At 32.8% G+C, this 27,963-nt stretch overlaps 1 protein-coding gene across 3 annotated transcripts in view; it reads left to right on the top strand.

Moving 5' to 3' along the window:
* The window catches only part of LOC142328886 (basic helix-loop-helix ARNT-like protein 1), a 508,528-nt gene that overhangs the window by 115,318 nt on the left and 365,247 nt on the right, over positions 1–27,963 (top strand). For 2 of the 3 annotated variants that reach the window (XM_075373020.1, XM_075373019.1), the window contains exon 1: positions 812–1,266. The exons of the other annotated variant lie outside the window; for it this stretch is intronic. In XM_075373020.1, the coding sequence (XP_075229135.1) occupies positions 980–1,266 (287 nt within the window). In that variant the 5' untranslated portion in view covers positions 812–979. Of the gene's footprint in view, positions 1–811; positions 1,267–27,963 lie in introns of those variants that run through there. 3 annotated transcript variants of the gene reach the window in all.

Here is a 27,963-nt window from a genome sequence, read left to right as displayed (position 1 = left end):
TGTTTTGTATATTTCTTGCGTAAAAAATTATGCAAAATAAAATAACGAAAAGTGGGTATCTTGCGCAAAAAAAAAGTTTTTTTCTAGAAATATTTTTGAAGTAACTACAGGAATTTTACTTCTTGTTTGTCTTATTTAATAAAATTAGCTGTGGGTTTGTAATTTTTTAAAAAAATACTGCCCCGTAGTATTAGTGTGTTTCTTATATTTAAATCATTAAAATGAATAATTCTTAAATATCAGAGATATTTTTTACATTAAAAAATGCGCCACGTTTTTTTTTATAATTAAAATTTAGTAAATCTATTTTAGACGCGCTTAGGTAATTTAAGAACGGTTTATAAGAATGGTGATTATTTCTCTTTAAAGTGTTCTTTGTTTTGTAAATCATAAAAAACATTAAAAATATTTATTTTATTTATTTTGTTTTTTAACGATATTCGTAAAAACGTAATTATATTACGAATTATACGAAACGGTTACACGCATTAAGAAGGTCCTGTCTGCAAGTAAGAAAGGGGTACTCGGGTTTAATACCGCTTAAGCTTACGGATAGGGGGTTGTATTTCACGATCTTTTTAGTTATATTTTGTGTTGTGACGGTAAATGTATTTAAAGGTTTGTTTTTGTTTTTTTAGACTAATTTTTGGTAAGGTCAGGGTTGTTTGGTTATTAGTCGTGTCCCGTCGGAGGGTTAGGCGGACACAGTCGTCCGGTGTACGGGACGAGACAGATCGACTATGGAAAGCGGCGAAGAAGGGAGAGTCCATGACCTAGGTGTCGCTATAAGGGGTTGCCCCTCCTCGCAGAACGCACGGCGTATCGTCGGCGCGCTGCACGCCGGCTGTGACCGAGCGAGTAAGTGAGACGGGCGAGAAAGAGATATCGTGTCGTCGGTGTATACGGAGTATTCAGTCGCCATCCAGTACCCGACGCGCGCGTTTGTATCTTATAGTAGTGTTTTTTCTTATTAGCAGCCATGATTGGCTGTTGGCTGTCGCCCGCTTCAAGTCCTACCGATTATTACTACCGTAATTACGGTAACGGGCCGTTTTATTCTTACAACGGAACGACCGATCAACACCTTCAGGTGCAACCGCGTCAGGTTTTTCCGCCTGAATACCCGAATCATCCGATAGATAACCATCATCATCATCATCATTCCGGAGTACCCGATGCTATCAACCATCAACCGTTGTCGTACAATTATCATCATCGAAGAAATGACTTTAATGACGGTAGCGGAATGGATAATAGTGTTTCCTGGTAAATTTGTTTAAAATAAAATGATTTTAGTATAAAATTTATAAAGTTTTTGTTTAATGTGTTTATAATATACATACATAAAAGCTTAATCGATAATTTAATTGTTATCTTAGACATCCATATTAGTTTTCTTCTAGAAAAATAAACATTTTCGTAAATAACCTTAGATTTTAGCGGTTAAAGTGACTTATTTGTTATAAATACTTATTAATGTCATTAATTCAAGTATCGCGTATATATATATATATATATGTTTTGTTTTTTTTTTAGAATTATTTTTCTTCCATTCATCGGGTTCAAATTATGAATTTTTTCAACGATCTGCTAAATTAAATTATTATTAAGTAAAAAAAAAGAATGAAGCAGATGAATGAAATACGTCGGCATACGTTTTAAAATCATAAACAGCACTTTTCTATGCGAATTTATAAATATTTTGTACTATTTCTTAAATTTAATTAAAATTGTTATTTCGTATCTTGTAAAAGGTTTTTTTGTTACTTGATAATTTTTGAAGAGGAAAAATTAGAAAAACTTTAGTTGCTTTTTTCTTTTTAAAATTGTTCCGTCTTTTAAAAGCTAAGCGTGATTTTGAATATTTCCGTTTTCAGAAAAGATGTCTTCATATATATAAAATTAGCATAATAGCATTCTAGTGTAAAACGTTGAGGAGAAATGGAGTGTAAAAAAAATCGGAATTTTTGTTTTCTTTAGATTTAGAATAGTTTAAAAGCTGAAAAAATGAAAAAATATTAGATGCGCACGAATCCTTAAAATATTGTTTTCTGATTTTTAAGCTAAGCGATTCAACATTTAATTAGTATTGTGATTGAGTATAGAAACTTTCAATCCATTCATATTTCCAGATTACCATTTTATATATAAACAAATATTTCTTTTAATGTTTCAAAAAATCAAATAAATTTTATTCTTTAAATTTGTTTTGATGTCTATGTGTATGTTTAAATTTTAAATATTCATTTTTGATAGTTCAGATAAGAATTATTGAGAAAAAACAATAATATTCTACTCGTTGCTCCATACTATTCGAATTTAAATATCCTTCTCGGCATTTAAACTTATTGTCTATTTTTTATCCCGTTGTTAAGAAACATCTTTCCTCAAATGAACTTAAATTTATTCCTTTAATTATTAGAAAAAAATAAGATTATATTTTAATTATTTTACTAACTTATTTCTTAACAAAAGGATTTTTTTTAGTTATTTGGAATTTTTTTTATTGTTTCAAAGAAGTACTTGAAAAATGATATAATATTTGGGTATTTTTAATTATTTATTGTATATTTTTAGGTTTTAAAATAAATTTTATAAAGTTGCGTGAGGAATAATTTTTGTTTAAATTTTGTGGGTTCCATCTTTGTTGTATCAATTTTAATAAAATATGTTAAAACAATATTTCATAAATTTGTGAATTTTTTTTTCTCTTGAGTTGGGGGGATCATTTTAATGCTAACGTTTAATGGCAACCTTTTTTTTTTTTTTTTAAAGACGCATCAGCAATTAAAGTCGATAGCGACTTATCAGTGTAATGAAATTGTACCGGTAAATGTATACCAACTCAGGCCGACCGTTCATGAGACGTGTAGTTTAATTGAAACCCAACCACCAAAGAACACCGGTATCCACGATCTAGTATTTAGATCCGAATAAAAGCAACTGCGTTTATTAGGATTTGAACCTGGGAATTCTCTACTTAGAAATCAGATGATTTACGACGTCGAGTTTACTACTAGACCAACCCTTGGCTTTATATTTTATTTTATTCTTCTATTTAAATATTATTTTTAATTAACTGTGTTTTTATAGTAACGTGATTTGCTTCTTAGATTACAAAAAAAAAGTTGCTGCAAAAAATTGTTTTACTTGGGTAATTTATAGTTAAATTATATGTAAATAATTATAAGCCGCGGTTTCTTATTGCTTTTTTGTTCCATTAAACTATTTAAAAAATTATTATTTAGTAAAGCTGTATATTTTAGGAAATAGTTGTTTAGCATTTTGGTACAGTGACCGACTTTACCTGTTGAATTAACTTCAAGATGCTTCATGCGACAGTCTCTTTAGAGGGATTCCAGTCTCTATTTGTAAATTATAGAGAATATTTTTTAAATTAAAATTTTAGTTACGTTTCAATTTTTTTTTTAATAATTTTTTCAGGATAATGAGCGCTCTTTATAATCCATTATCAGTTCATGGATTTAGTATTTTTTTATTGTTGTTTTGTCAAAACTAGTTTATTAATCGTACCCTTTGGTTATTATCATTTTATCCTTATTTCATCCCCGTACATTTTCAACGGGAGATGGTCTGGAACAATCAGTTTGTAAGGGAACGTAGTTTACCATTTATATAGTTTCAGTTTAATTACGTATTTATTGTTTTACTATAATGTATTAATTATGGATTTTTCTTTTTATCCTGCAAGTTTATTCTTGCTGATGACGGATTTAAAATTTACTAAAATTATTTTTCTCTTAAGTAAAATGATTTTACCTTATTGGAATTTGTTCCTTTATCTTGGTAATGTACAAATATTAAAACATAAACAGTAAGTATATTTTTCTTACGGATTACTTTATCTTTAAGTGCCGATAAATAGTTAAAATTGTCAATAAAATAATTAACCTTTACCGTTTGCACTATTCAGTTGAAACATTGTAGATATTACATGTTAAACGATAGAAAAACGCAAAGGTTACATTAATTTGTTAATGCTGTTTATTCTGTTTTTTTTTCTATTTTAGGGTTTGACCCGTGTAAATTTAGTATTTTAGGGATAAAAGACACTACTCTGAGTTCCTTTTCTTGAGAGTGATGATATTACACAGCCAACCCGTACGATGAAACCCACCGGGTTTGGTCTAGTGGTGAACGCGTCTTCCCAAATCAGTTGATTTGGAAGTCGAGAGTTCCAGCGTTCAAGTCCTAGTAAAGCCAGCTATTTTTACACGGACTTGAATACTAGATCGTGGATACCGATGTTCTTTGGTGGTTGGGTTTCAATTAACCATACATCTCAGGTATGGTCAAACAGAGAATGTACAAGACTACACTTCATTTACACTCATACATATTACCCTCATTCATCCTTTGAAGTTTTATCTAAACGGTAGTTACCGGAGGCTAAACAGGAAAAAGAAACAAAGAACCCGTACGATGAGTCGGCCTCCGTGGCGCGAGTGGTAGCGTCTCGGCCTTTCATCCGGAGGTCCCGTGTTCTAATCCCGGTTAGACATGGCATTTTCACACACGCTTTAAATCATTCATCTCATCCTGTAAAGTAATACGTAACGGTAGTCCAGGAAGTTAAAAAAAACTCGTGCAATGAGTGGAGTGAAGATATCACTTCTAGGGCCGATTAACATTTGCGTTTCGTTGAACTTGGTACGGTGATTTATAATCATTTATTTGGATCTTTATAAATGCATTGGGAAACCGCTTCACGTTTTACGTAGTATGCCCGGTAAATGCGTGTTTATTATTCTTATTGATGTATCGTTTTCAGAACTCAAAAATGACTCATATCCAGGTGCATTCGACCGATAAAATTACGACATTTGACATGTACAATGTGTTTCCCGATTTATACCGTTCGTTTCTTTTTTTTTTTATATAAAAATTTGTTTTGTAAATTTTTTTCTTCAAGTTTTTTCTCAAGATGTTTGAAAATCCGGTTTAATTTTAAACCGGTGACAAAATTGGTTAAAAAAAAACTTTTTGTCGGAAAAATATTTAATATGAATTTAGAAAAATTTCGTAAATTTGTATACCGTACAATTTTTTTTCTACAAGTTATACTTATGTCATATGTATTGTGATTATTGTACGTTTCACTTATAAAATTATACGATAAATAGTGCGTTCGGATAATGGTTGTACAGGACAGTTCATCGTTCCGAATATCCTGCTGACGGGTAAAGGAATCTTCTTTTTTTTTTAGGAAACCTGAACTCGTCTCGGAAAATCACTTATCATTTGGTAATCCGCTTTTCCTATCCTGATTAAAATCTTTGATATTCTGCAGAAGAAAAAACTTAACTTAATATTTTCTTCTAATTGATATAATAGGAATTAATTTTCAATTTAATTTTTATAAAGGTAAATAATCAATCGCCAATTAGATTTAAGAGGCTATCGGACTGTTCATTTTTTTTCGAACGTATATTTCTTATGGAAACGTTTTGCGTATGTGACGTTATTAATGTGCAGTTATATTTTTTTTAAATCGTAAATTGAGATATTCTTTTATTTTCTAATAATTTAATGTCTGTAGAACGAAATTAATTTGAAAAATTAATTTTTAAAAAATTCTTTTGTGTCGTAATATATGGCTCCAATCATCTTATACTTTTGGTGCTCCATAGCATTTTTACCAGCAGAAATGTTGTGTAATAAAATTATTTCGATTAATATTTTTCATCCTGGTATCGCTAAATATCATGATTTATATTAAACGTGTAATTTATTTTATTGGTTAGTGTATGCAACGGATAATTATTTATTTTGCAATGTTAATTTTTATAATTACATATTATTCATGTAATAATTGATGAGTAATATAATAACTCGTTCGCACAAAGCTGGGAAAAGTGTATGATGATCGGTTTGTTAAAATCAATTGATTTTTTTTTACAATTAAGTTTTATTAATTGACTTCTTACAATGTAAGATTTATTTCATTAATTTTTTTTTTAATTGGATAATAAATTAAATAATATAAAAATTACTTTGTCTACTTTGTATAACTTAGATTAATCTATTTATTTTTTTTAAATTGCACTGACTAATTAATGGAAATATTATGCACGTGGACTGCATCCATTGTTATTTTATCGGTTAATTTGAGGGAAAATTTCATGGTTTTGGCTTTTCACATAATATTTTAACCTTATAGGCTTCACCAGAGTACAGTTTCACTTGTTGCGTATCGTCAGGTTCCCGTTTTTACCCGACACCATTTAATTTACGTATAATTGCATGAAGAAGGTAGATTTGTTTATTTAATCCTTGTTTTGGTCCAACCGGATTCCGATTGGATTCATGTTGAGTTTGTGGGACATCTTTGATTTACTGCTCCCTTTAATTCTTAGCTGTCAGATTTGGAGTTATATCGATTCCAGAAATTCCGTTTTTTATTCGTTAGTTTTACAAAACATGAGATTGATGTAGCTATCTCACAAATCGAGTCTCGCTAATATTTATAAAAAATCTCTGCATATTTATAAGAAATATTAAGAATGTCAGAAACCACGGGTAGTTCAACGGGACTAAAATTCTAAATCCTTTCTTAAAAAAAAATTCTTAACCCCATGAATAGACGATAGAAAAATTAAGTTAAATAAAACATTTTTCTAGGAAGTAATTTTTTTTTAGCACATCTTTTTTTCACACAGGATTTTTTGAAGATAACTTATTTGTTTCATTGTTTTATTTATTTATTTTTTTAATACTTTTATTTATAGTCGCATGAACAATTAAAGTCATTAGCGATTTATCAGTGCAATGTATCTGTACCGTTAAATTTCTAGTCTTGAATAAACTCAGTTCGACTATTCCTGAGACGTGTGGTTAATTGAAACCCAACCACCAAAGAAACCCACCGGGTTGGTCTAGTGGTTTACTCGTAATCACAAAACAGGTGATTTCGAAGTCGAGAGTTCTTAAGGTTCAAATCCTAGTAAACGCAGTTACATTTATACGGATTTGAATACTAGATCGTGGATACCGGTGTTCTTTAGTTGTTGGGTTTCAATTAACCACACTTCTTAGAAATGGTCGACCTGAGACTGTACGAGACTACACTTCACTTTTTCATACATAACGTGTTCTCTGAATTAGTAACAGGTATCCAACTACCTTTAGTAGCATTTGAAACTGAGATCTTCGATTTCGAAATCAGCTGATTTACGACGATGACGAGTTTACCGCTAGACCGTTTTATTTTGCTTATCTATTAATAAGAAATGTTTTGTGTTTGTATTTTTTTTTGGATATTTCTTTCTTAAAAAAAAATAATATTAAATAATAAAAAGATAATTGAAAATATCTTAAGTATTTACATTTTACATGTCGAGAAGAAAATATTTTTGTTTTAGTGGTATTTGTGATAATGAATACGATTATAGAATTCCTCAAATGGATGGGTTTTTTTTTCAGAACCCGTTTGGATAAGGTTAATAGGGCTTATTATTGTATGATAGCGTTATTGTTTGTTGTTTCTATAATAAAGAACTCCTATTATCTATCTGTATATTATGCAATATTATATTTTATTATAATTATAAAATTATACAATTTATGGGATTATGATAAATTTCTCGATTTTGCTTTATACTATTTATAATATTTTATAGCGGTGGCTAATAAAATGAATATTTTATCAAATAATTTATAAAAATTACAATAAAAAAAAAATTAAAAATATATTACAAAAATTATTTTCATATATTTTACCTCTACTTTATGCTCTGAAGAAAATCGAAATGTTATGTGGTACGCATTTATAAAAAAATGAAACATTATTTGATCAGATTTTTAACGTGAGACAAGACTTATCTGTAGATTTTCCGTCAGTTCAGCGATTTCTAGTTTATCTGTCACAGGAAGGAAATTAAAATACAAAAAGTATTTCCTCCAAGTTATTAAAAATTTGATGTGTTTTAATTCTTTACTTTAAAAATTGTTTGATAAAACACAATCGTGAAATATAGTAAAAGATTTCTCGAAAATAAAAATAAAACTCTCTATGGTCGAACAGAAAAAAACCATTGTTTTTTTCGTTGAACAATTTTGTAACAAAATGTTGATATTTAAATTTTTGTTTGATAAAATATTTTCCTTAAATAAACTTTTCTTTTCTCATTTTGCTTTATTCATTTTGAATGACAGAAATTAAAGAAAAAAAGCTCTTTTTGACCGAGTAGTGTTAACTCCGTTTGAGAAATCTAAAACAAACGTTTATTATAAATGTTGTTTAAAATGTCAGTTTTTTAATTTTTGATCTTTAAAATTTGTTGCTAAAATGCAATTTTATCCGATTAAGAGAAAAAGGAAAATACTTCCTTGTGACAGAGGTTTGGGAAATTTATAATATTTTTTTTTACGATATGAATTTTTTTAAAAGACTGTTTGAGCTGTTATTTTTTCACTATTAATTTATTTTTTTTTAAAATGCACCTTAAATGAGAAATATATATATTTATATCAGATGATTCAAAATAGGTCTCAGCTTTAAAAACATATAAAAAATTATTTAAATAACTTACAGATTCCGTTAAGATTTCATTTCATAGCAAAACGCGTCACGTTTTAATTCACGTCATTCATTAGTGTGGAATTCGGCCAACAAATGGATACATATACTTGTAAGGAACTTGCTCGCTGTGTGGTTTCACGATTTATAGCCAGCAATTGCAGTTCAACGTAATTTCGAAGAGAGTACGGTATGCAGCCTCCTTGTAGGCATACAATTTACTCTCGGCACCAAACTTTCGTTGAGAGAGGTTGTTCTGTCAGGAGGCAACCGTGAATTTTATTGTTTATCTGAATACGCTGCAAAATTTTCTGATAACTCAGACGATGATGACAAGATTACTATCAGCAAGACGTGGCACCACCTCATTACCGCCTAGAAGTCCGAGATTTTCTTGATACTTGATTCCCCCAGAACGGTGGCTCTTGAAGTTCCAATTGAACGGTCACTTCGCTCCCCACATATGATCCCGCTAGATTTTTTCTTGTGGGGGGGGGGGGAGGTTTCATTAAATATTCGGTATACGTACCGCCTTTGCCGGCTGATTTTGTTAAGCTAAGACTTCAAATTAACGCCGCAGCTGCAGAGATAACCCCCGACTTCCTGGCTACAGTCTGGAATGAAATCAACTTAGAATGTATGTCGCATTAAAATGGAAGCCATATCGAACTAAACTGAATGTCTGGTAACAAACTTGATATCAAATGAAACCTCAACCGAATCTATAAGTTTTCTCAATAAATTTTAAATGGTTTTAAAGCTGTGATGTCCTTTTCAAATAACCGCGTGTGTGTGTGTGTGTGTGTGTGTGTGTGTGTGTGTGTGTGTGTGTGTGTGTGTATTTTTTAATATCATTTATTTATACGCATGATTTTATAATCATTTTTTTTATACTTACACAGTAAGTCTGAAAAGTTCCCGAACTAAATTAAATAAAAATACAGATTTAAAGATGAACGAATTTACTCACATCAGTCCTCTATATAAAACCATTCTCTAGTTATACACTCAATGCCGCGCCGGTAGAGTCCGTTTAACGCTCTGGAGAAACCATTTGTGGGATCGCCTTAAACTGCTCGGTGCAAGCCCTTTGGATCTTCAACTTGAGTTTCGGGAACAAAAAATTGCCTGCTGGAGCCAAATCGGGTGAATAGGGTGGATGGGATAAGACGGTGATTTGATTTGCGACGTAATAACGTGTTAAAACTGTTATAATGTGGACCGCGGCATTGTCGTGCAAGAGAGTCCAACTGCCCAGATCCCGGTACTCGAGCCGGATTCGACGAATGCAACGCATCAGGCGTTTCATTACTTCCAAACAGAATTTAGAATTCACGGTTTGACAAGTTGGAACAAATGCATGATGAATAAGGCTCTTTGAGTCGAAGAATGCAACCAACATCTTTATCACATTTGATTTTTGCCGCCGACTTTCGCCGGTCTTTGTGCTCTGGGATTCAACCAAGCAGCGGATTGACGCTTCGTTAGCGGATCATACATGAAGCACCAGCTTTTATCCCGAGGTATAATTGTTTGCAAAAACGTAGGGTCGCTATCGGCAGTTTTAACGATGTCTTGAGCGCAAAAAAGACGCACCTGTTTTTTTTCTTCGGTCAAGAAGTGTGGAACGAGACAAGAGCATATCTTTCGGCGGTTCATTTTTTCTGTTAGAGTTGTAGATACCGCGTCTTTACCTATGTTTAGCTCCTCTGCAACGATCCGAAGGGTAGAATGAAGTTTGAGCAGGATCGCACGTACTTTCCCAACATTTTCGTCGTAAACAGCTGTTGAAGGCCTCCCGCTTCGTCATCCAACGACTCTACCGCCTTTAAACCGCTTCAACCACGTACTTGTTGTGGTACGAGATGTGGCTTCATTACCGAATGCTTGCCGATTCACAGAATAAGTTTCAACGAAAGAGTTTTCAAATCGAACACAAAATTTTACCGCGCTTCTCTTTTCCATGTCGCGAGCTCGCATAACGTCACATGAACACAACGTACGCGGCCGAATATTATTTGAAACTTGAGTGACGAAACGTAATGACATTTTGCACACACGTCAGACATCGTACTACATAGTTGCTTGGTTGTCCGAGAGATGGCGCTGCTTGTATCTACTGCATAAATTTCACTGATCTCAATTAACTGGATAGGGGATCCTTACGGCGTAAAATTCAATTAAGTGTTCAATATTGAAGCATACTCCAGCGCCGCAGAATGAGCGGCTGAGAACTAAATAACGCTTGCGCGACTATAATCGTGATGGTAGGGATGTTTATTTTACGCAAGTCAGGTAACCAAAAGAACGGTCATTTTCGCAACACAAGCTGAAATTTACGGACAGTTGTAGAAAATTTATATAAATTTCAGCGTTTAAAATACAAAATTAGAACACTTCTACTGCATCGGTTTTATCCCTACTCTTACACTTATCTCTGCACCTGCGCCGTTTTATTTTATTTAGTTGTAGCCACTTATTTGGTGGCTCCAGTTTATGCTTCAAATTTTACCAATTCCAATACGTGGTAGTATCCCCTATCCAGTTTAATAGAGATAAGTGAGAAATTTAGTTCGGGAACTTTTCAGACCTACTGTGTATATATTTGGAACTGTAAAATTGTTTAAATAAAACTGTCTTCGGATTTTTAAATTCAAACGTCACAGAACTTAAATACATAATTAAAAACAATAATATTTCTAAGTGCTCTTGAGAAATTTTAATTTCCTTTAAAATTTACAGTAATTATTCGTAATTATCTTCGTTTTTAATTATTATTTGACAGTTTTTAATAATTACTATTAATTTATTAACAGTATTTATTGCTAATAATTAAAATAATTATTAATAATTAAAAAATATTTAAATGCACTACAGAAAACATTATATATGTTTTTAATTATATTTTTAAATTTTGTATTGGAAAAAAAAAGAGGAAATTTCTTGTATAATTAAAAAGCGTCTATCGATGAAAACCGAATCCGGTTGTGTTTTTAGAATTATATACCGGCGTAAGTAAGGATACCGACATTTATTTGTTTATATGCATGAAGAAAATTTATTTTTATCAAAAGAGAGGATTAATACTTTGCTAATGTTTTAATTTAAAATTTTATTTAGTTTCAAACGTGTTTATAATCAGTATTTTACGCTCTTTTTTTATTTGTAAGAAATCGCATCGAGTTATATTTGTATATTTTGGAATGTGAATATTTACTCCGTTTAATAATTAATTATAATCGGTTGTATGTAATCTTATTTTAAAATAAATAAATAAAATGTAATCTTATTATTTTTAATAAAATGCCTCAATATTTTAGCTAATTTTTATTAGCTAAATTCATTAATTATTTTAATATCATTAAAAATATTATAAAATAAGAATTAACAATTCCACCGTTTATAAATTTAAGGAGAAAATTATGAATTTCATTTTATATTATTGTGTATACGAGATCTGTAAATAAAGTAATGAGATCGGTTCAGAAAAACCTTTTATTTACAATTCAATTATACATGGACTCTATCTTCTTCGAAATAGTTGCCTTGGGAAGCCACGCAACGCTTCAAACGGTTTTTCCACTCTTCATAGTGTTGGAATTCAGAAACAGGGATATCGTTCAGATGGTCGGTTAAATTTTTAAAAATATTATCTATTGTTCCAAAAAGGTGTCCTTTGAGATGTTTTGTTAAAGTCGAGAATAGGAAAAAATCGTAGGGACTCAAGTCAGCTGAATAAGGTGGTTGAGGAACTACAGGAATGTTTTTCTTTGCCAAAAACTCATTAATGGAGAGTGCAGTGTGACAAGATGTATTTTCATGATGCAGCATCCAGTTGTATTTTTTGCCGGATTTTTAATGCTTTTACTTTTTCGGTTTCAGAAACCAGATTTAGTTTAACTTTGAATAAGTTTTCTATTAAAAAATAAAAATTAAAACAAATAATTTTTTGGACAACCCGTTTGAATTTAGTATTTTTTTGTTTATTAATTTCTGTCGATCTCCGGGGCGTAGTGGTAGCATCTCGGATTTTCATACGGAGGTCCCCGGCTTCGAATCCCGATCAAGCGTGTCATTTTTCATACGATACAAAATTCCATTTCTATATTCCATCGGTAAGCTTCAAACTTATGCGGTTATATAAAAAAAACAAAGTTTTCCGCTTCTCTTTACGAAGAGCAATCTGTATTCAAATTTTCCATTTTCAAGGATATCAGGAGGTATTCTTTTTCAGTCCGGATTGAAAACAATTACTTCGTATTTATTTATTTATCGTGTAGTATATAAATGTGTTGTATCCAAGTTATTTTATTAAAACTAGACATTAAAACTAGCAAATATATAAATAATATTTACACGGGTTGTAATACAAATGTCAATATAACTAGAAATTAACGTCCAGTTTATTCAGCCGTTCGACTGAAGGCGTGGTAGCACGATATGAATCTTAGGGATCTCTCTTGTACGCACGTTATGGACAGTACTTAATTAGATGTTTAACTCTTTGGAGTGACTCGCAACCACTCAAAATGTACCCTACACATAAACATACCCTACTTGTTCATAAAGTAATTACATCTACCGTCAAGTTCTTAACGCGGTTAAGCCTGCACCAGTACTATGTTGATAAACTTAAGCTCGCCTCTATGCTTTGGCAGCCATAGTTTTCGTTCCACGAGATCCTTCGTTGTGTTTGATATTAAAATCCTCCTCTGTAAACTTTTGGGGCGTGCCCGAAAAGGCTTGGCCATGGGATTTCTCGGAAATCCATGCAGGTTTCTGAGATTTCAAAATAATAATGATAACGAGGAATCGACTAATTAAATAGGAATGTATAATTTAAGGTGCTGATGATAATGGCGTAATTAACTTTATTTTTAAAAAAATTATCTAGAAAAGTGTAATTGAAAATAAGAATTTTCATTTGAAATTTTGTTTAGGTAATTATAAATTGTTAAGAAGTATTTAAGTCTATTCTAATTTACAATTTTGCAAAACGCAAATAGTAAATTGTTGTGTAAAGTTCAGATCTGTTGTTTATTAGCTATTATTATTTAATGGTAATCATGGTTGTAGTTTCGTAGTAAAACCGTGCTGTTTTGCCGTGAGATGAAATATCGTAGATCAAATATTGTTGATATACGGAAAATAAAAAAGTTGTCTTTATCTCATTCGACTCTTGGTTCTCGTAGTATGAAATAATCCTACCCTACTAAAGTGATGTGCGTGTGTGTGTCTCCCTTAGCTTAGCATCGGAGTGTACAGATCACTAGCGGAAAATCCCGATTCGTTAGTACATGTCTCGTGGTGGTCAAGTGTATACTTTCCAAATCATAAATAAGACCGGTCAAGTATGGCAAAAGTCCCGTGTGTCTTCGACTGAAAATAAATCGATTAACGAAGTGTGTTACTTGGTCGATTTCCATTTTTTCTCTAGGGATCGAATTTTAATGCGAGATATATTGTTTTTATCCTACAACGAATGCTACAGGATGAATTTAGTAAGATACGAAACACTATTAAGAATACTGTATAAAAATAAATCGTAATACGTTTTGTTCATTGCATCTCTTTCGTTGATATCTAATATAAATATAAATAGTTTGAAAAAAACAGCTCAACATAAATGTGTTTAGGCATAGAATTGTATGTAGAAAATAATGCCTTATATTGAAATATAAAAGAAACTTCATATAGTAAGAAAATGATCGACCGAAAATTTAAGCTTGATAGAATGTGTTTTGATTTCATTTTTTACATAGAGTTGAAGGTAGAATTGTCCATATAGTTCCTCGTAGATAAAGTCATACTTGCTTCTAAATAATATTTTTTGTAAAGAAAGAATGATCACTAATCTATATATACAGGATTATCATAAAATAATGGTGCGGTTTTGAACATGGTTTAAATTAAAACAGAATTACTTACAGTTTATATTTTTTATTTTTCAAATTTGCCGTCTCAAACATTTTTTTACATAATTAATAAATTTCAATATGTGTGCCCTTAGTCGCTCGATAAATGTCCAAACGATACTCAACTTCTTTCCTGACATTAGTTAACATTTCTACGTTAATGGTTGTCATTGCTTCATTAATCCTGTTTTTAAGCGGTTTAGATCGCGATTTTGTGTATAAACAAGCTTTTGATGTACCCCCACAAGAAAAAATCGTAAGGTGTCAGGTCTGGACTCCTTGGAAGCCAAAGTACGGGTTCTTACCGGCCTATCCATCGATCTCCAAATTTTTCGTTCAAAGCGTCCGTGACCGATGCATTCGGGGGAGCACCATCTTATTGGAAATGAAGTTGATGAATGTTTTCTAGTTCATCCAGCTGAGAAAAGCAATAATCGGTTAACATGTCAAGATACACGACTCCATTAATTGTTTTTTCAGCAAAGAAGAAAGGTCCTATTACACGATTTTTCATTACACCACACCAAACATTAACTTTAGGCGAATCGCGTTGTTTCTCAATAATTGCGTGTGGGTTTTCAGAACCCCATATTCGTGAATTGTGTCTGTTTACACATCCATTCAAATGGAATGTAGCTTCGCCTGTAAAAATTATATTATCTAAAAATGATTCGTTTTCACTTATTCTGTCCGACATTTCAACAGCGAAATCGTAACGTTTTACATCATCATCGGGTTTCAATTCCTGCAGTATCTGGATTTTATAAGCGTGTAATTTCAGTTTTTTACGTAAAACTTTGTGAACTGTTGATTTTGGAATACCTAATTCGACGCTTCGACGGGGATGGACTTCCCAGGACTTCTAATTGACGATCGTCTAATTAGTTCAACCGTTTCGTCTGGTACACTTGGTCTGCCGGTCGATTTCTGTTTCTTAACCGATCCAGTTTCTTCGAATCGTTTGAACCAACGTGTTATGTTATTTTTCTGCGGTGGATCTCTTCCGAATTCACGTCGAAACGCACGTTGAACTAAAATTACGGATTTTAATTCGGCCATCAATGAAACACACTTTGCTTCGTCTTTATCCGAGAACATAGTGACTTACTAAAGTCACCGCAACAACAATACAAGAACTTACGTTGCGGTTACAACTGCTGATAAACAAACTTTTGGGTTGGAGGCTTTCAGGGATACCAATATAACATCTAGAAATTTCCCCACAATCTTCCTATGAATTACTGAAACCGCATCATTCTTTTATGATAACCCTGTATAAAGGAGTTGCTTTTTTAAAATGTAACATTAAGGAAGTTCCCTATTATTATGAATTTTTATGTTTTTCTTTTATACTCTCAATTATCCGGACATTATCTTATTCCGAAATTCAGTTATATCTATCAGACGGTATGACAAATTTTAAAAATTCAAACGGCTTATTTTTTACCATGCTGAGCGCTAACGTTTGCATAAAAGGGATGTACGCTGGATCATTCGGTTACTTTTAATTATCCGTTATTTTCCGAAATTTACTTATATCTCCGGAACGGTATGACCAATTTTAAGAATTCAAACAACGTATTGGCTAGCAGTACAAGGGCTAATGTTTGCATAATAAGATCTACTCTCGATTATCCGGTCATTCTCTTATTCCGAAATTCAGTTATATCTCCGGAACGGTACGACCAATTTTAAAAATTCAAACCGTATATGATAAAGTATAAGAGCTAACGTTAAAATTATGAAATAGAAACAAATCGAAATGAATAATTAAAGTACCGGAAATACAAATAGTAAAAATTTTTTAATTAAGTAATTTTTTGTAATACGTAGTTTATGTGAGGCACGCAAAATTGAATAATCTTGAAAAGATTTTCAGCACTATAAAAAAAAACAACGTACATTTGACTGTACCTCATGGGTGTTGTGAAAAACAGTTAATTTTTTGTAAAGTTTTACTGAATCTTTATCTGAAGTTATGTATTTTTACACGATTACGTTAAATAGATTAGTTTTCAGAAACTGAATCTCCTTTTACACCCTAAAGAGCAGAGCGAAACGATGCCTGGCTGAAGCCGGGTTGAGCAGCAAGTAATAATATATTATTTATGTTTTTGTATGTGTGTGTGTTTAATGTTTGAAATGATAACCTTATTTGTTTGTCAAAAATTCGAGAATATTTAACATTTTAATGCAGTTTAATTTTGTTTACAATGTAACATTTATAATTTATATTCTCAAATTGTTAATTACAACGTAATTTTATTAATTGCATCGATAATTCCACTTGATCTCCTATTCGATAATAGAATCATTTTTATCTGTTGTACTGATTGATTGCTGTTTTACTTTTTTTACTTTTTTAATGAAAATCTAAGCTACATGTTTTATTTTTATTTTTTTTTTTATCACCAGCAGATAATATAATTTTTGTATGTAGATTGCGCTTCAGTATTAACAATTTATATATAATAAGTTGAAATAAATTACTTTAGTATATGTTTTCTTAAAAAAATAAGAGAAAATTGTGACGACTATTTCAAAATTATAAAATTATTTGAAATTAAAATTAATTAATGAATAGTCTGACATTGATGTTGATTAATTTTTCCGAAGTTTGCTTGCATAAACCAATTATTTTGTGATAAAATTTATATTTATTATTACCCCTATGACCTTGTTTATTTTTTTAAGTAAATAAAAAAAGTGGTGGTAATAATAATACTAATAACAGTTCTAAAGTGATATTTTAACCGGTAAATGTTGTAAGTATTAACAGAAATTCAATCATATTAATATACCCCGCCCTAAATTTTTATAATGCGGTTAAAAATATCGTAAGGACAAAATCTTCAATTATTTAAACAAATAATAATTATTTTTTTAATTGAAAATAGCTGACAACACAGTCGTTGGATTTTCCGGTCACGCGTTTTTTCTGACGCAAGGCTTACACACACAACTTCATTTAAAATATTTATCATTTTATTTAAATATAATATCTCATATTTATTTAATTTGTTTATACCTAAGCCTTCATATAATTAAATGATTAACTAAAACGCGCTCGCATACCGTATTTCATTCTCGCGACTGTGGCGGTACCAGCGGTCATTTTAAATACTTTTTTACATATTAAATATTATTCATTTATTTAATTCTACCGCTCACCTGTGACGTTACAACATAGCAGACGACTACAGCAGTTACTTTTATACGGATTTGAATACTAGATCGTGGATACCGGTGTTCATTGATGGTTCGGTTTCGGTAAAACCACAAGAAACGGTCGATCTGAGACTATACAAGAATACTTTCTTTTTTATTCATCTATATTATCCTCATTCATCCTTTTAAGTAATACCTTACGGTGATACCGGAAGCTAAAATAGAAAAAGTGGAGATTACTACACCAGCTTTACGTCAGTGTTACACTAGCGCTGCTTGTGGTGAGAGAAGGTACTAATGACACAGTATTTCCGCTTAGCCGCTAGTTTATTTAGATCATGTTTTTAGAGTGGAGATACAGTTTTACAAAAATGAAAATGTTCTTCTTTGAAAATATTATAATTTTTTAATTGTTAATAAATGTGCTTAAGAAAAATATGACCTTAATTAGGCGAAATCTTGAGATACTGATGGTAACTTTGCTCTACAGCCTGACCCCCTTGACCTTTTAAGTTGAAAGTTTAATAGCATCAATGTCTAAATGCAATAGTAATCTGACCAAGTTTGCTCAAAAACGGTCGAATAGTTTTGGAGATATAAGGTGATGATTTAGAGTGCGACACCGAATACACACACGTACATTCGAACATCTGGAAAATTTCCATCCGGTTTTTTGGGTTCCTTAGATGTCAAAACATCAAGACCCAATAAAAACTGCATATGCCCAAATTGGACCGATTACAATTTTTTCCTTTTTAAAGCTATAGCGCTAGACGGGAAAGTAAAATTTATCTTAGAAAGTTAGTTTTACGGTAATTTTATTGTTATGTTTGCGTCTAACAGTCTTATAATATTTTATTACTATTTAACCCCAAAAAAATATAATTAATTTTGAGAAGAAAAAAGTAATTTTATGTCTTCAGATGGTAAAAAAATTAAAAATGTGTATGTATATATATATATATATATATATATATATATATATATATAAACAAGATGCAACAATAAAGTAATGGAGACTGATGTAAAAAAAAAATGTTGCTTACCGTTTTAGTCATGTTTAGTGTTGGCTCCTTCAAAGTAGTTCCCCTCTGATTGCACACACGTATTCCAGCGCTTCTTCCATTGATGGTAGCATTTCTGGAACTCATTTTCTGTAATATCCTCCAAGACCCTCGTCACAGCTTTTTGGACATCTTGTGTTGTTTGAAAATGGTGTCACTTGACCGCCATTTTGACTTGGAAATAAAAAAAGGTCGCACGGAGCGATATCTGGTGAATAAGGTGGCTGTGGTAGTACTGAAATTTGTTTTGAGGTTAAAAATTGCTGTACTGATAGAGCAGAATGGGATGGCGCATTATCGTGATACAGAATCCAATTATCAGCAATGTTGGCACGGACACGAAGAACTCGTTTACGAAGTCTTTCTAAAATTTCTTTGTAGAAATATCGGTTAACTGTTTGTCCAGGAGGCACCCGCTCTTTATGAACAATTCCCTTGCATTCGAAGAAGCACACAAGCATGCATTTCACTTTTGACTTTGACATGCGAGCTTTTTTTGGTCTGGGTGATCCCTTTGAACACCATTGCGAACTTTGGCGTTTTGTCTCTCGATCGTATTGAAAAAACCAACCTTCATCACCAGTGATAACACGACCCAGCAAATCTGGATTGATTTCCGTTTGCTCTAACAGATCGGCTGCCACATTTTTCCGTGTTTCTCGCTGTTGTGTGAGATTTTTGGAGACCATTTTTGCCCAAATCTTTCTGATACCAAGATCTTCAGTTAATATTAGACGAACCGTTTCTCGATCGATGTTGAGTTCTTCTGCAATCATTTTCACGAATAATCGTACGATTTCACGCACCCTGGTCAAGTTGACATCTGTCCGTGAGGTTGATGGTCGTCCGCTGCGGTCTTCATCTTCAACATTTGTTCTGCCTTCACTAAAAATTTTATGCCGCCGAAAAACTTGTGCTCTTGACATAACCTCCTCTCCAAAAGCCTTCTGAAGCTTACCGTAAGTTGTCGTCGCGTTTTCACCCGATTTAACGCAAAAAGTAATGGCATACCGTTGCGCAATATTTTGCGGTTTCATTTCTGTGACGAGAGACACAAACACGTGTTCACTTATTACACCACAACTCACGACTGAGCAGTTGCATCAATGTGCCGCTTGAACTAGAAATAGTTTATAGACCAAGGTCAAAGATGGTGTCCCTACGGAAGCTGCAGGGTTGCCACATCTTGCAAAAAAAATCAGTCTCATTACTTTATTGTCGCACCTCGTATATATATATATATATATATCAATGACTAACAGATCTTGAAAATAAGCATTTCATAAAACTAAAAAACCGCCAATGAATTGCTTACCGATCATGTTATGCTGTTCATTTTTGAAAAAAAAAAACGTCTTGTCTGTTTTATTGTTTTTCTTGTTTTTTTTTTTAATGTTTAAAGTTGATGATTTTAAGTTAATTAAAATTGAAATTTAAAATAAAATCTATATTTTTTGTAATTTTGGAGCTTCCTTTCAAGAGGGAAGTTATTTTAGTGACTATTGCTTAAGAAATACGTTTTCAGCGTTAAAAAAGTGAAAATTGCGAATTTTTCTTTTTGTTTTCGGGTCTTCCATACTCGAGCAAAAGTTAATATATATTCTTTCCTCTAAAGATAGTAGTTGTTTACCAAGTTTGAAGAAAATTTACTCGTAAGAACTTTGTACGCTTGATTATTGAAATAAATCTGTAAACAGAAACATATTTACAAATAAAAATTTTAAATCTAAAACGTTTTGTTTGTAAACGAGCTTTTTATATGGAATTTACGTATTAATTGTATTATTATACGAAATGACTATTTAAATGAGAAAATGAGTAATCTGATTAATAATATACCATGCATATTGTATATTTAATTACTTTTTCAACCGAAAACGATTTTAAATTACAATTTAAGGTTATATAATTGCAATTATTCATTTTTAATCGGTTTCAATAAAAGTAATAATAAAAAAAATACGTCATCATATCTTCCTGTTCAAAGCAAGCCTTTACTGAATGAAATGATATCGATAATGTTTGATATTAATTATGTTATGGAAGTTTTCATACCTCTGTTGTAAATTGTATCGATTTAATTTGAATATTTATTTTGTACGAAAAATTTATCTGTTTCGACTATTTGAAGATACTTTTTGTTGTAATCATCGTTTAGTGTTAGGTTATTTTACCGTAATCATATATAGCGGCGTCATTTTTATACGATTGCTCAAAAAGGAGTGTAATGTATGTAGTAGTATGTATTTACTTACTTTGTTTGTTCCTCTGTCGCAGCTCAATCTATTTAGATATTTATGCAGGTCATTCAAAAGAAATAAAATGCATAAAATTTGTGGTAGCCTAGCTTCTGTGAAACAATTTCAAACAATAAAGTCCGTGAAACTTGTGGGAAACATAGAGAAAGCTCAGTTATTGTGAAACGGCGGTTTTCACGAATCTTTTCGTCAACTTTGGACACCAGATCGTCAGTCACAAGGCTCGGAGTCCACTCTTCTCTTTATCGTGAACGTTTGTTCGGCCATTTTTTAACTGAATGTACCACTTCCTGACAGAACTTTCACTCATTACGTTGTTCCCGTACACTTTACACAGTTCCCGATGAATTTCTATTGGTTTTAAGTTTTTTGCCAGCAAAAAACGAATCACAGACCGCACCTTACAATTGGCGGGATTTTCGATTGCAGCACACATTTCAAATTTGTATATAAAAAAAAACCGGCAGTGCGGAGATGTTCCCGTTGTCACGGCTGGACGCTGACTGAGGTGCCGAGCACGAGCACACTAATATATACGCGATTGGCGTGCGCCTGGCGGCGTCCGGCGGTAACGATCCTTACTTTCTGAATAGCCCTCGTATATAAGAAGTCGTTCCATCACAAAAAGGGGTACTCTTAATTTGTTGTTTTACACTCTATGGCTCGGTCTTTCTACTGCTGTGACCGATGTAAAGCCTTTTTCAAGATAATTATTACGATTTTAGCTTTATCTTCCCTTATATTTTTGTAATTCTCATATCATTTATCGCATAAAAGACGATATTTCTATCAAATTTTCTAAAAGTACAGAGTTTTTCTTGTGAAAACGATGTTTTCATAACTATCGAAAATATTCGCAGCGATAAAAACACTTTACACAGCGATATTAATTAGCAACAGTTTTAAGTGTTCCAAATTTGCATTCCCACTTCTAGACGGCCGCGCTGATCAGGACTATAAACACCACGTAAGTCGGTCCTTGCGAATTTTTTTCGCAACTGCTGCGAATATTCTTTGCCGGCCTATGAGAGCCTTTAGTATCCGACATGCGAAGAGGAGGTCGATATAATTTTTCTTTTTAGAAAGAACTGACGTTTATTATACCACCCGTTTCTGTAATGAACAGAATGAAGGTTTCACTTGTTATCACAGATATTATTTGCATTTTGTTACGCATCGGTATACCGATATACGTTCGTATATTCAGCTCGTTAAAGAAGACGACGAGGTGTCCTGCTTTACTCCTCAGTTTCCGTCGTGAGTCTGACGAGGAATGTTTGTTAGTTGTTTTTCTTAGAACGGTTATGTCGTTTTTCGGGAATGATTTGTGCTTCATACTAGGCTGCATACAACCTAAATGTATGAGTTGAAGACTAATGTACGCTTGCTTTTTAAATAAAAATAAAATTTGTCGATAGGAAAAATAGAGTAAATTAAGATAAGTAATGAAGCCTGCTTAAAAAAAAACTTGACCGTTGTTAATCTTTTGTCTCGATGTCGTAGCCGTATACCCGGCTTTCGTCTCCCGTTATGATCCTTTGCGTGAATGTTTCATCTATATCGGCTTGTTCAAGAACCTGTTTACAAACATCCACTCGATGTTCTTTCTGCCGTTCAGTCATCAAACGAGGAACAAATTTTACTGCAACTCGATGCACGTTCAATTTTTCAGTGAAAATGCCACGGCATGATCCGATCGAGATGCTAACTCTTCTGCAAGTTCTCTGACAGTCAATCGGCGATTTGCACGCACCAGATTGTTGATTTTCGATAGACGGGTGACATCAGTTGATGTCGAAGGCCTTCCTGGTCGAGGGGCGTCTTCAATCGAATGAAAACCATTTTTAAGTCGTGAAAACCATTCGTAACATTGCGTACGACCTAGACAATCATCTCCGTAAGCTTGTTTCAAAAGTTTGAACGTTTCTGTATAAGTTTACCCCAGTTTCACACAAAGTTTTACTTTTATCGTCGCTCACGAAAATAGCTCATTACAAAAATCGCTATTAATACTTAAACACGTTGCACTCAAATAATAATAATACGAAAACTAAACGAGATATCAACAATCCAATAACATGTGGTTACAGAGAAGGTTATGCGGAACACGGTGCTGCCAACCGCACGTCACTAAATATTCCGCACGTCATTAAAAATGTTCGGTTATTTTCTGAATAGACCTCGTACATTACTAATCAATTTTTCTTTAACGTCAACTTTATGAAATCAGCGCCAAATTAAAAACAATTATGAAATTAATTGATTTTTAATATGGGCCCGTTTTTTGAGCGCTTTTAAATTTCTTTATATTTGCCTTTAAATTTTAACTTTTTTGAAATTTAAGAAAGTAGTATCGAGAACTATTATATTTAAGCTGGTCCATTTTATTTATTTGTGTGTTTTTTATTCTATTTTCTGTAAAGTATCGATTATCGTTTTATGTATCAGATGTTGACTGAATGTTTTGCCTTATAATAATACATCTAATTATATTATAATAATACATCTAATTATATTGTAGACTGGTATTTATGATGTATTATTATTTTATTAATTATATATATATATATCAGGCCACTTTTATAATTTCTTGGATTATCCAGAATGATTTTGTATAATTCAGTTTAAATTGCTTTAATTGAAACTGAATTACGTCTTTTTTTTTTTTTTTGTAATAAATAATAACAATAATATTATGATCATTATTAATCATGAGCCGTTTTTTTTTTTGTGTTCAGTAGCGATATAAAGCATAAATACTCAACGGGGTGTAGTGTGTAACGCCATTTAATATAATGATTTTCCCGCTAATTAAATTTATTTTGAACCCCTTTTCCAATGCACTAAAAAAATTAACCTGTTTTTGTCTTTTCTCTTCTAAAACTACAATAAATGATCCCGTTTTATAATCTTAATCATATTTATATTTCTCATTCAAAGATAATGATTTTAGATAAAAATAAAAATTGGAAAAAAAGAATTATTAAAAGTTAATTAACATTTAATATATATTTACAACAAATATTTTATTTTTTTAACTCTTTACTATTTTGTAATATTATAATACAAAAAAAAAAATAAAAAAAAAAATGGAATGATGTTTCGCTTCAAATTCGAAGCTTTCTCACGTATAACTGAAAGCATAACTACCTAATCATACACGGGGGTAAGTCAATTATTATCCGCAACGTAGTTATAAATTTTATTGCGATACAAATAGGAAACTACATGTACATCGTTTTTCAAAATAGTCCCCTTCCACTTGGAAGGGGACTATTGTTGCACTTGGTCCATTGTTGCATAAGCTTCCAGATGACCTCATAAAAGAAGGTTTTCGGTTGAGCTGCGAGCCAGGAGTACACCGTTTCTTTCGCTGTTTCGTCCGAGGTAAATCGACGGCCCCTTAATGCCTCTTTGAGTGGACCAAACAAGTGGTAGTCAGAAGGGGCAAGATCAGGACTATACGGAGGATGAGCCGGTACTTCAAAGTTGAGTTTCTGGAGCATTTCAGCAGCGTGGGCAGTAGTTAGTTAACGGGCATTGTCGTGCAACAACACAACACCTTTCGACAGCAGTCCTCTTCGGCTTTTCTTCGAATTGCAGGCTTCAGATTGGTAGTAAGCATCTCACTGTAACGCGCTCTATTTATTGTGTCGTGCCCCTTTCCTCATAATGTTCCGGTACTGGACCTTGTGAGTCCCAAAAAACCGTAAGCATCAGTTTTCATGCGGACGGTTGGGTCTTGAACTTTTTTTGCAGGGCGAATTTGGATGTTTCCATTCCATACTGTGCCGTTTACTCTCCGGCTCGTAATGATGGATTCGTGTTTCGTCACCGGTGATGATTCTGTCTAAGAAGATGTCCCGTTCTTCACCATAGCAATCCAAATGATTTTGGCAGATATCCAAGCGCGTTTGTTTATGCGACTGTGTGAGTTGTTTTGGGATCCATCTTGCACAGACTTTATGAAACCCAAGTCTGTTGTGGATGATTTCGTGGCAGAACCGTGACTAATTTGCAGACGATGTGCTGCTTCATTAATCTGTCATTAAGTCTGTCTAAGAAAACCGTGTCACGTGCACGCTCAATGTTTTCTTCATTTGTGGCTGTAAACGGTCGTCCGGCTCCCTCGTCGTGCGTAATACTTGTGCGACGGTTTTTGAATTTTTTAATCCGTTCGTAGACACTCCGTTACGGCAACACACTGTTTCCGTACTGTACCGAAAGTCTTCGATGAATTTCGACCCCTGATACACCTTCCGATCACCAAAAACGGATCGCTGAACGTTGCTCTTCTTTGGTGCAAACAGAAAGCGGAGCAGCCATGTTTAACGGCAGGGCAGCGATAATGGAACTAACGTAGCAGCATGAAACCTGCACAGACATAACAACAATTAAACCACGCATACGTCATCTACGCAACACGACAGTACTACCATTATAAAAAAAAATATAACTAAATTGCGGGTAATAATTGACTTACCTTTGTATTTTTATTTGGTAGGGCTTGTACTTTATTGCTTTGAATAGTGGTTAAATAGTGCAACAATAATTGCGTTCATTATATTTTAATTTTCGGTTTTGTCTTTCTATTCTTACTTATTACATTTACTTGATCTCATTGGAATTATGCGTTGAAGCTTTCATTGAACAAATTTTATTAAAATATAGAAAAAAGAATGCAACTTTTGGAGAATACAGTTTTTTCAACCGGGTTAAATTTTTTTTTTTAAATCTGTAATTAGAGTATTGATTAATTTAGCGTTAGTTTCTGGCGTAGCTTTAAAATAACATGTTTAGTACTATTCAACTGTTTCCCTATTCAACTATTTCATTGTAACTAATTCAGTAAGATTGTACAGACTCTATTAAAGGTTTATTATTGTTTTCAATAGAACCATCCGTTCTATTGTCGATAGAATGTTTACATTTGAAAATATGAATCATTTCAAGTATGAACCTCCTAGTATTGTTTACATCATAATCTAAAATCTTTACCTGTTCTTAATTAGAACTGTATTTATTTTCGTTTTCATTTTTGGATAAGGCAGTAAGTTCACGTTTTCGGTCCTTATAGGCCTGCAAACGCTTTTTTAAATATTGGGCTGTTTGTCCTGTATATTTTTCCTGGTAATCATTATATTGAATACCTTATACTAAGTTAGACTTTTAAGTTTGGCAATTGACAATTTCAATTTGGAAAAAAGATGGTTAAAATTGTTGAAGTATTTAAATGCAACTCTGAAATCTTGTTTCAAACATTTTTCGACAAATTTTGTATACATATGATTTAAAATAAAATAAAAATTTGGAAAAAGTTATTAATAATAATAATAATTGGTTATATTGGGCTGATATTCGTTTTCATCGCACACAGTAACTCCCATGATGTTGCTGCTGTTGTTATATTTAAAATTGCATATTTCATAAAAGTTATCACGGTAAATATTTTTAATTAATTTAGCAGAATAATTATTTTTCAATAAGTTTATTGTTTCGCCAATTAATTTATTTCTATCTTTGGATTGGTAAACGATAGTAGTTGAAATTATTCATATTTTTAAATGTAAATATTCTATCGACAACGGATATTGATGGTTAAAGTTGTGTGTATGCTAGTATAATTTAATATACGGAGTGTGCCATCTGAAATGCCCTATTTATATTTAACTATATCTCCCAAAATATTACACTTATTGGCATGAAACAAAAATTATATTAAAGCCTGTCTTATCAAGTTATAACAAAAAATCACGTTACATCATATCACTTCCACATGTGCCCCACCAGTCACACGAAGAATATCCAGCCGATAGGCGATTTCTTTCTATATTCGTTGAAGATTTTCTTGTGTGATGGTGGAAATGGCATTCCGAACCACTCTCGCGCAGCTCCTGGATGTTTACCATTTTTATCGTATACGCCCTGTCTTTGATATAACCTCAGAATCAGAGGTCCAGACGGGTTATGTCTGACGATCTGGGTCGCCAGGAATTGAACCATCTCTTCCAATCCATCTACCAGGAATATTGACACGTTGGAGCAGTTTGCGTTCCCACAAATTGAGCATAGGCATCCTAATATCCTCTTCTAGTAAGATGGTGCTCCGTCGCACTGGCTTGCTTGAGGTAAGGGAAAGGCTGGATGAAACATACGAGGTGTGTGAGAAAAGTAATGAGACTGGTAATACTATGAGCGATCTAGCAACGCTGTGTCTACCGGTCTGTGCTAGACCGGTTTGTTTATCCCTTCCACATGCTCAGTACGACTTCCAACTCCGTTCAGCCAACACATTATTTTTGACAGCGCCGTCAGAGAAGTTGTGTTACGAAAGTGGAGCATCGGAATTTAGAGCGACGTTGTGCAATCAAGTTTTGTGTTAAACTTGGGGAATCCGCAAGTGTGACCTTTGAAAAGTTGAAACAGGCCTACGGAGAACATTGCTTATCAAGAGCACAAGTTTTCCGCCGGCACAAATCATTTTTGGAAGGCCGAGAACACGTTGAAGATCAACCTCGTTCAGGGAGACCTTCAACTTCAAAATCTTGACGAAAACGTTGAGCGTGTGAGGGTTCTTGTGAGATCAGACCGTCGTTTAACAATAAGTATGATGAGTGAACAGTTAAATTTAAACACTTTCACCGTACATCAAATGTTGACAGACGATTTAGACATGCGAAAGGTTTGTGCGAAATCGGTGCCGAAAAACCTGACAACGGAACAGAAGGACGATCGAAGAAACGTGTGCGTTGATCTTCTTGAGAGGATTGACAATTACCAAGAGATCTTCAATCGTGTGATCACATGTGATAAATCCTGGATATTTCAATACGATCCTGAAACAAAGCGGCAAAGCGAAGAGTGGCACACACCGTCATCTCCTCGACCGAAAAAATGTCGAATGAGCAAATCAAAGATCAAAACCATGCTGATTTGCTTTTTTGACAGTAGGGGTATCGTGCATAATGAATTTGCTCCTTCAGGACGAACTGTCAACCAAGTGTTTTACAAGGTATCCT

The sequence above is a fragment of the Lycorma delicatula genome, chromosome 8, assembly GCF_047948215.1.
Source record: "Lycorma delicatula isolate Av1 chromosome 8, ASM4794821v1, whole genome shotgun sequence".
In the NCBI taxonomy this organism is placed as follows: Eukaryota; Metazoa; Arthropoda; class Insecta; order Hemiptera; family Fulgoridae; genus Lycorma; species Lycorma delicatula.
This window is presented reverse-complemented; position numbering and strand designations above follow the sequence as displayed.